Below are 10,465 nucleotides of genomic sequence, written 5' to 3'. Positions count from 1 at the left end.
TGCCTATACAACTGTCTTCTGAAGTACTCATCTCCCTTCTAATTATCTGCATATGTCTTCCGGACTATTCAGATACTTCAGCCTTTTGTTTTTTGTGAATCAACTTTAAAAATCTGCTCTCCAACCTTCCCTTCACCTGTAATTCTTGGGCCTCATTCTAGACACATCCCAAGCAAAAGTCTTTCTCTCAGAAAACAAATGTCTCTCAGATATCACGCCCCCGAAAGAAATGTCATTCTGTGAGATTCTCCATGATTTCTGGGCCTCATTGTGGCTTCCTTTGAGGCTGTTCCATTTGCCTAATTGTATTCAAGGCCCCCCCAATACAATATTTTGTCAGTATGAAACAAACATGCTCCTTTTCTTGACCGACTTATGCACCTAACCAGCCAAGCAAGGAACTCCCTAGCTTGGTGGATTTCCAACCCAGCCTTGGCAATAATGAAGTCACTTTTACCACAGCGCTGGAAGGTGATTACAATAGATGCCACCCTTCTAGGTTGGGGAGGAGTGTTCCAATCCTTCACAGTTCTGGGAACATGGTCACCAGAGGAAACCAAGCTCCCCATCAACATCTTGGAGCTCAGAGTACTAGCATTAGATGTTCTGATAATTCCCTGGACCTATCTATGCCTCTCCTCCAGTGCTAATCAAAACCACTTAGTGGTTCCTTGGGACTTCAATTTGGTTCTTTCTGCCTTGCAGAAACCACCCTTTGAGCCAATCAGGGAACTACCTGAGTTAATGGTTCGCTCTTGTAAAGAATCATTCCTCTTTCTTCACAAGGATAAACTTTTGCACCCAAGACCCTTTTCTTCCTAGCGTGGTGTCAGCCTGCTACCTCAAGGAAGACATAACACTTCCCTCCTTTTTCCCTACTCCTGAGCACCCAAAGGAAATTGCTCTTAACTGTCTGGATGTGGTCAGAGCCATCAGTCTACATCAAAGCTACATCTTCTATCAGGAAGACGGACTTCCTATTTCTCCTGCCATCAGGACCTCACAAGGGACATCCTTCAAAACCCACCATTGCTAGGTGGATAAGGCAACTAATCTCAAGGACAAAGCATCCTAAAGGACAGAGAACCTCCTGTGCTTACTCTACCAGATCAGTAAACGTTTCAAGGGCATTCCAGCATCAAGCCACTCTTGCCCAGCTCTGTAAGGAAATCACTGTATTCCTACCTTTTTCCAGTTTCTACTAGGTGGACATCCAGTCTTCTGTGGATATATCTTTTGGCCGCAAGGTTCTTTCAGCAGCACTCTGAGTTGGGTCTGTTAACCCTTGTTTTTGCTTCACCTGTTGGCACAGTTCTGTTTGCCCGGTTGTTGCCCACCCTTCTTATTCATTGCTTGGGGATGCCCCAGGGTCTATGAATATCAAGCCTGTGTCCTGTGCTGTACCCCAAGATATGGAATTTACAGGCAAGTCAACACTCCTTTTATTTACTATAACCAGAGACTAGGTGCATTCACACTTGTTTCTGGTGCTGTTTGATTTTAAAATAAATAAATCCTGCTTGATGAATCAGCACATATACATACGACACCAAAGCCAAAACTGCCCATTGGACCTTTATTAAGTGGCAATGCAGCCAATAATGCACAAACAAGTGCTTCCAACAATTGGCAGAAATGGAAATAAAATCCATCACACCATCCTATACCATCATCATTCACAAATACAGAAAATACTTCCATCAACTGTCTCAGCTGTAAAAAATAAGTGTGTGCTTATGGGGCTCATTAGGACCGAACACAATTCTTTTATTCCATAATAGAGATGTCTATTTTTTTTCTTGGATGCATGTCAGGGGATGACAGCTGCTATATAATTTCACACACATACCAAAAACTTAGAAATAATATAAAAAAAAAAAAAAAAACAATGTTTCTGTTTTATTTTTTCAGACATTATCAATACAGCATCACAGTCACAAATAAAATGCAAGAATAATGAAGTGTAAAAGCACAGCACTGCAGGGAAAGCACCAAGATGCATAGCTGTCACATAACGGATATACAGTACGTATCTTTTCCATAACTTAATCATAAAAATATATATATATATTATATATATATGTTATATATGTATCAATCATGTAGACCTTTAATGAATAGTTTTTTTTTTATCTTGCTGCCATCACATTAAATACATTTCATTTTTTAACACTTTATGTAATTTATTTTATATTTCATAAAATCATATATTTCTGAACATATTTTGGAAAATAGTCGCTCGCTCCAGCAGTGTTATGTGAATGTGGTACCATCTGCGGCTGCAACGCTACAACACTAGAAGTACCATAGGACGAGAGTCTGAGACATTCCAATATACTCTTCACTGACAAGAGTATCCTCAGAAACTGGCAAGCATTACACTCAGTCCCCGCCCACCCGCTCCGCCCCCACCCACAATTCTCAGCCTACAAGACGAACAAGCACACGCTGAAGGCTGTTAGGGATGTGTGAATTTGGGAATTTTCCCCGTAGGAGATTTCCGTGAAAATTTAGGGCACTGCAGTAAAATGTTGCAATTTTGGTGAAATGCAATGGGGTTATTGATGGTTTTCAATAATGCAATGGGCTTTAAATTGTTCCTGAGGGTTAGGGAAGCTCCTTCAAACTACCCCGGATCTGATCCATGCCAAAAAAATTTACCTTTTGTTAGCTAATAACAGGATGATATACACTAAAGAACCCTACTCTAACCCTTTGTTTATGAACAAAGCCATGTGATTACCCGTTTATCAACAGACATCTCAGTGCTGATGTGATGACATGACTTTGTTGTATTCCTGGACCCAACATCTTTACCTGTGACTACTTTTGACAAGGAAAAGTGGATTTGTCAGCAATACGCAGTGGGGAGATTAAAAATATATACAGAAAATAGGAATTCAAGATAAAATATTAGCACAGCGCTGCATGGAATGCACCAACATACAACAGCTGCAAAATACATCTGACATTAGAGACACTGGGACTGGTGTATTTAAGTGGACGTTACCCTCATTTTTGTTTTTAATTTGTGTGTTGACATATACTGTATGTATTTTATAAATCATACTCTATCATTTTCATGTACCTCTTCCCTCTAAAAGTACCTGGCTGATCCTGCCAGTTATCTTTATTCCTTGTTCTAAACTGACCACACAAAGCAGAGAAGCTGATCTGTGCAAGTGTGGTCAGTTTTTATCCTTTGGCTGGCCATTTAAAGGTACAGGATACTGTGCAGACACACAGCATGCCTGTATTGGATGGTTTGTTCAAACAGCACACTCGTAATCCCAGCCTGCCTCTGGTATACACCCCCTCCTAATCACAGCCTGCCTCTGCCATACACCCCCTCCTAATCACAGCCTGCCTCTGGCATACACCCCCTCCAAATCACAGCCTGCCTCTGGCATACACCCCCTCCTAATCCCGGCTTGCCTCTGGCATACACCCCCTCCTAATCACAGCCTGCCTTTTGAACGTGCCCTCTGCCCAAGGCAAGCCTCTTGCCTAAGGCTGAACAGACTGCATGTCTGCAGTGTCCTGTAACCCCCCCCCCCAATCATCAGGCAGAAGAGATGCATGGTCACGTGACTGAACTTTTAACCCTTTCGCTGCCAGGTCCGTACCTCATACGGACCTGACAGCAGGGTGGGTTTACACATAATCACATGGCTGCAGCCACCGGGATTGTGTGTAAAACAGGCAAGCACACTCCTGCCTGTCAGGTGGAAGCATTCAGGTGGCTGTGCTGCCACCTGATTGCTTTCATACATCCTCAGTAATGGTGCCCCATCCCCACCCCGTGCGTGAAAGTACAACCACCATGTATTCCAGCCTCCGCTTGCCCATCTGCAGGCCTGGGGCTGACATAGTAAGGTAGAGGGGAGGGAGGAGAACAGATACACGTCTGCTCTTCTCCCCTTCTTGCTGGAGACCCGGAAAGCGACAGGTATGATGTCACTTCTGGGTCCCCATATCACTTTCCTCTGCTAACATAGCTGGGAAGGAATGTATTGCAATGTGATATGCACGGCACTGCATTCAGTGTAGCCCAGAGGACACACTGGGGGTCCTTTACACCCTGTATGGCTCATTAAAGAGAACCTGTCACCAAAAAAATCGTGATGAAAAAAAGTTAAGCAAAAATGTTTTTGTAATTGCAAAAAATTAAAGTTACACTCAAGCACATAAAATCCCCCCTGCCCCCACATATACCCACACACGTACAAATGTAAACGCACACGTCGGGGGAGCCTACGCATGAAAACGTCTTGCAATACAGATATTACATATTGCTGTGCATGCCGGAGTGAGCAATAATTCCAGCACACGATCTCCTCTGTAATACTAAACTGATGACCTATAAGGGGCTATAGGCAAGCGTCGCCTATAGAACATATAGGGTACTGAAGTTAGTCATCATTTCACAGGCGCACACAAATTTAAGGTTTGAGATGTTGGGTATCTATTTACTCGGGGCAAGCTCCTCTTTTATATTTTACCAAATAATTTAGTTATTTATTTTTTGCGCTAAAATTCATTTTAGTGTGCTTTTCTTTTTTGTACTGCAATGTTGCATTTCCTAGACCTTTGCTGTAATATCATGTGACATAAAAAATTGGAACTACCACTATTATATTCTCTAGGGTGTCTGCTTTCAGAAAATATATAATATTTGGGGGGGTTATGTAATTTACAGCGCTGAGCAAACCCTTTGGCGCTATATAAACACTGTATAATAATAATAATAATAATTTTCAGGCCTAAAATTATTTTTTTCAACGTGTGCAAAAAAATGCAAAACCATGCAGTGAAAGGGTTAAAGTTTCAGATAATTTCTATGTTCACAACTACTTTAAAGTATGAAGGCAACTGGCGCTCACCTCAAACATCCAATCATGGCAAAGAGAATTTGTTGTTGTTTCCCCGCACATGACTGATTGTTTGTGTTTACTTCACTACTGTAAACCCGAATGACAGAGTGATTCACAGAATGATGATTCTAGAAGTATTTGAGGAGAGAACTATTGGATGTTATGAAAACATATGGTCCATATTGGTGGGTATAGAAGCGTTGCCATAAGTAGGGGCTCGGACAACATCGTCTACTATAATTTGGTGGTACGTTGTGACTTTTTAAGCTCATCATAAAGTCTTGCTAATATTTAATCTTGAATTCTCTATGCTCCCTAATTCTTTTCCTGTAAATTGAGTAATTGTGGTTTAGGGTTTTTATGGCAGGTACATAAATCGAATGGAACCAGCTTTGGTGGATTAAAGGCAGGCGAATCTCAGAGTTTCAGCTGAATCAGTACTCAGCCTTTCAGATCAACTCACTAGGAGGATGTAAGATCAAACAGGAAGAGGTGGAGCCTCAGCCACGTTCTTGGCATTTTAGGAGTTTATTACATAATATATTATTGGTATGATAGTTTTATTTTTCTTTGTGATTTATTTTTTACCTTCATAACAGGGTTACCTGTTTACTTCAAAAGTTAGATATCTATTGATCACTGCCCTGGAGCAAGATTGTACATACAAGGGGTTTTGGTTCTTTGCTCTTTGAATTCAGTCCTCTGTAGGTTGATAACTTTCATTTCCATCAAATGATGGGGCATCCTTACGTTCCTAACACATTACCCAGTATATCAGTATAGATATCCAGCAGGAAATTTTTTTCCCCATTGAGATCTGATGGGTTTTCAAAGTGTTCCTTTAATTTTTTGAGCAGTGTATATTGCACTGAGATTGCGGATTGAGATGACACTATTGCGCACTTGAGTGTAACCACAAGGGCTATATAAATAAAAAAATTTGACCACTTTCTCCACTTTATGTATTAATATAAGTTTTATGTTTCTAACATTTCACATAAGAGATATTATTGTTATTGTAGCACTGGTTTTGTTTTCTATATAGATTTACCTGTCCAGAGGATAGGATTATTTCAGCTGCAGGGAGTTATATCTACATACATATATTTTACACGATAGAGTGTTGGGGCAATAGTTTTTTCCTGAGTGCTGGATGTTAGATTTCATTTAAATATTCTAGAAATTCCCCTGAATCCTCATTGTGTTCAGGAAATATCAACTGAAAAATGAACAGACACTTAGCGTGTGAGCTGATATTTCCTAGACACGGACACACTAAAAACAAGTTTTTGTTGGTTAATATGTTGACCAATGCATAGTAAAAACACAAATCACAGGGGGACAAATATTCTGAAACCCAATGGAATCCTTAAAGGCAAACAGTAAACTGCACTCATGGTAATGCAAGCAATCTGTTAAGCAAAGTCTAGTAAAATTGAACTGGTGTTTTTAGGCCTCTCGCTACTTCTTTGTGCCTCTCAGAGGGTCATGTGTTTAAACTGAAGGCTCTAGCTGTCCCCCAGCTGATAAAGGCTGCAGTTCCCTGCATCATTCTGAAGCTCAATCCTTAGAAAATGCCTTTAGGCCCTTTCTCTGGGTTAAAAATATTGCAAGGTGCAATTGTTACTCTAGGTTAGCATTTTGCTAGAATTAAGAAATGATGGTCCTCAAGAGGCATAATTAAGATGAATTTCACTCTGTTTAGCCCATTGTTCCACTTGATTTTGACAAGCCTTTATTAAGTACCATATAATAGGAAATGACAGCTTCAGCATTGCATGAAAAGTCCGTACAACACTTACAGCCAACTGAAGTGCCATTTATGTCTGGGGGTAGTGGGCAGTGAATTGTGGGTTACAGGATATTCCTAGTAATTCTGATGCTAAGGAGTGAGCTATTGTATGTCTGGGGACTCTGCACAACTATATGTGAAGGTGTAATCTGGCACCTCATGGTTCTGGCTGGCAGATTGCTTGCATTACCCTTGTAAATTTAAACCTGCAGTAGCCTAGGGACTTGGAAGTAGACAGGCTCCTGCATATGTCTTTATTTCCTCTACAATCCCAGAAGCCCCCTCTCCACATTCTATCAACCTACCCTCTGCCTCAACTCTGTGCAATGTGCTCTTTACTTATCAGAGAAGAATGGCGCAATGTGCTACTCCTATTATCTGGTCAGGGAGGAATGGCGCAATGTGCTACTACTCCTCCTTACTGGTAAGGGAAGAATGGCGCAATATACTATTCCTATTTACTTCTCAGGGAGGAATGGCGCAATGTGCTACTACTCCTCCTTACCGGTCAGGGAGGAATAGCGCAATGTGCTACTACTCCTTCTTACCTGTCAGGGAAGAATGGCGCAATGTGCTACTCTTATTTACCAGTCAGGGAGGAATGGCGCAATGTGCTACTACTCCTCCTTACCGGTCAGGGAGGAATGGCGCAATGTGCTACTCCTATTTACCGGTCCGGGAGGAATGGCGCAATGTGCTACTCCTATTTACCGGTCCGGGAGGAATGGCGCAATGTGCTACTCCTATTTACCGGTCAGGGAGGATTGGCGCAATGTGCTACTCCTATTTACCGGTCATGGAGGAATGGCGCAACGTGCTACTCCTATTTACCGGTCAGGGAGTAATGGCACAATGTGCTACTACTCCTATTTACTGGTCAGGGAGGAATGGCGCAATGTGCTACTCCTATTTACTGGTCAGGGAGGAATGGCGCAATGTGCTACTCCTATTTACCGGTCAGGGAGGAATGGTGCAATGTGCTAACCCTCAGTACTGGTCAGGGAGAAATGGCGCAATGTGCTAATCCTCCATACTGGTCAGGGAGGAATGGCGCAATGTGCTAATCCTTCGTACTGGTCAGGGAGGAATGGCGCAATGTGCTACTCCTATTTATCGGTCAGGGAGGAATGGCACAATGTGCTACTACTCCTCCTTACTGGTGAGGGAGGAATAATGCATTGCAAAGTGAAGCAGAGCTGCAACCCTCAACATCAAATCTGCAGAATGGGGAGGACTCAAAGACTGGTAAAGACTCTTGTTGATGTCTGTTTTGAAGTCCTAGATGTGCAGAATGTATACTCTACAGTCAGGTTTATTTTATGACATTTATACTCTGTATTCGGGAGTTTGGGACGGTGCTTTTAATGATCTGACCAGCACAGTAAGGGGGGACTGACAGCTGCCCTGTTCCAGGGAATGTGAGATGACCATACTCAGACATCTATACTTGTGCGGAGTGTTTTGTCTCTGTGGATAGAACCTTCTCTCTAGAGCTTTTTATATGATGTATCTGACCTATAGGAACAGAACTGCACACATTACATTGCAGTTTTTGAAAAGGAATCCTTCGCATCCAAGAATATCCTGCAAGAGGATAATTCCTCTGACATCTGCCATTCCCTATAGTCCCATGACTCTAACCTAGAATTGGTATTGTGCAATGGCTACTCTATTCTGCATAAAAAACAGAAGAAGCCCCCTTCCCCTAACCATGTACAGGGCAATTTGGTTTACAACAGACTTTGGTGACCCCAGCTTACTCTCCCCCCAATTCCAGAGTAGGGTTGTATATGTACACATGGAACAGCTCGTGATGATGTGTGTTTCAGTTGAGACTCATTGTTCCAAACCTCTGCCTTCTTAAATACTCTACAAAGCCCAAACTGCAACCTAGTACACATATCATCTGCCCCTCGATCCTTCCAAATAATAATTGTGTGAAGGCAAGGCACAGCCTATACAACTCAAAGAAAACATAAATAAATAATAAAAAAATGTAAAAATAACACTATAAAAAAAAACAGCAGAAAGGCCCTTAAAAGTCTGGAATTTGTGCTATTTCAGTTTTCCTATAGGCTGGGTAAATTCATGTCAATCAGTCTCTTTGTGACTTCCACATATCACAAAAATAAATAAAGGGATCCAATTACTAGAGATTTTTACTTTTCTCTGTCAGTCATATATTTAGGATTTCTAATACTAAATTCTACTTTCTGTGCTTTCAGTATAGTGTTCAGTTCATCAGGAAGTTTGGAGATTTTAGGTAGGACCTTTGTTACCATTGGACAAGATCCCAGTTGTTCTATCACGCTCCGGCCAATTGTTCTGTTGAATGATGGTTTGAAAATGGAAGAGCCATTGGAAACCAGCTTTACTTAGAATTCCAACATCACTTACTTTGTCTCTAAGGTAATACATTTGGCTTTAGCTTGTGTTTTCCAATGGTAATGGCATACACTTCTTTCATTTCCCAGCGATAATGGAATACACTTGTTCATTTTGAAAAGAGAATTATTATGTTCTTTCTTGAATGACCTTGGGGTCAACTAATAGGGAAAATTAAGTACATTTTGTAAGGCGGTGCCAATAGGGAATAGTAAGTGCTTGCTATTGAACCTTAAGTGTCTCCCCTGAAAATGTAACACTTGATCCAGAGTGACCTTTATGTTCATATAGAAAATGTGATAATATTTTGGGTTAACAAAAGCCATTGTTAAAATGTGGGCATATTCCTATCTGCTAGGGAGCAGAAGACAACTTAGAATATTTCAGGATGTTCATGAGATGAGTTTTGCATGCTCCACTATTAGGCTCACCAGGAAAGGGATACTTAAATGTTTAGGCAATTAAGTTTTCTTTAATCTAGTTTGGTGGGGGAGCTTGAAGATCACTGGAGAGTTGGCCACTGGGTGACAACATGGCCCAAGATTGTATAACCGGCTCCCGCTGCTGTTCTGGAAAATTTCATGGCACCTAACATTGCAGAAACTCACCGCAACTGGAGAAATCTGTGGCTTCTAAAATATGGGCAGCACAGAGTAGGATCATTTGACAGCCGCTTAAAGTTTCTTGATGAGGTGAGTTCATATCCCTTTCTTACATTGATTAATAACAGCAAATTGCAACAAGACGAAAAAACAAGAAATACAAAATGGGAAGGATTCACCATAGGTTGGCGTTGTGAAATTGACGTAGATGGCAGGATGCGTGCTGTTTCACTGCTGGACAGTATCCATTCTCTCATAGTGCTTTGCAGTAAACCTAGTCATCCATCAACAGACTGCGGTCATCTCAATCCAGGTTGTGACCGGGATCTGCTCTGCAAATGCATTCTGGAACTGGTCCTGATGCTGGAACGGCCGAGCCCAGGAGCTGGTGCCACCTCTTGGTTAGCCTCCTTCCATGCTGCCCCGAATGAGCACAATCCTGAGGTATTCAACATTGCTTGTTTGTGCTAAGGTTAGGCATGTGTTGCGGGGCGTTTGGGAGAACCAGACTCGGAAGGGTCCTAGGAGAAGGTGGATGGTCTGTACAGGAACCAGCAACGTGGGAAGAGGCAAGAAGCAGTCTGTGGGACCTTGCCTTGAGGAGACCACCACACGCACAAATACTGCAATTTCATTCCAACATGGCATCCAGCTGGTCTGCAAGGTCATCAAACATGCTGCCAATGTCATCCAGAATACTGACTGTGCTCTTCTCCTCCAAGGAACTGGCCGCACAGGGGGAAGAATAAACAACCACATTGTCAGATTTTAAATAATGACAGAGAAGAATCTAAACAAATAAGCTCATTGAT

The 10,465-nt window shown here is 41.8% G+C and overlaps 1 protein-coding gene across 4 annotated transcripts in view; it reads right to left on the bottom strand.

Moving 5' to 3' along the window:
- Positions 1-1,562: 1,562 nt before the first annotated feature.
- The window catches only part of CASKIN1 (CASK interacting protein 1), a 384,147-nt gene continuing 375,244 nt past the window's right edge, over positions 1,563-10,465 (bottom strand). For all 4 annotated transcript variants that reach the window (XM_089686801.1, XM_089686798.1, XM_089686800.1 and 1 more), the window contains one exon: positions 1,563-10,378. In XM_089686801.1, the coding sequence (XP_089542927.1) occupies positions 10,285-10,378 (94 nt within the window). In that variant the 3' untranslated portion in view covers positions 1,563-10,284. The remainder of the gene's footprint in view (positions 10,379-10,465) is intronic.

Source organism: Staurois parvus, unplaced genomic scaffold, assembly GCF_062004578.1.
Source record: "Staurois parvus isolate SC_StPar_1 unplaced genomic scaffold, SC_StPar_1.0 ptg000412l, whole genome shotgun sequence".
Classification (NCBI taxonomy): domain Eukaryota; kingdom Metazoa; phylum Chordata; class Amphibia; order Anura; family Ranidae; genus Staurois; species Staurois parvus.
The sequence above is the reverse complement of the archived record's forward strand: the minus strand, read 5'-3'. Positions and strand labels throughout refer to the sequence as shown.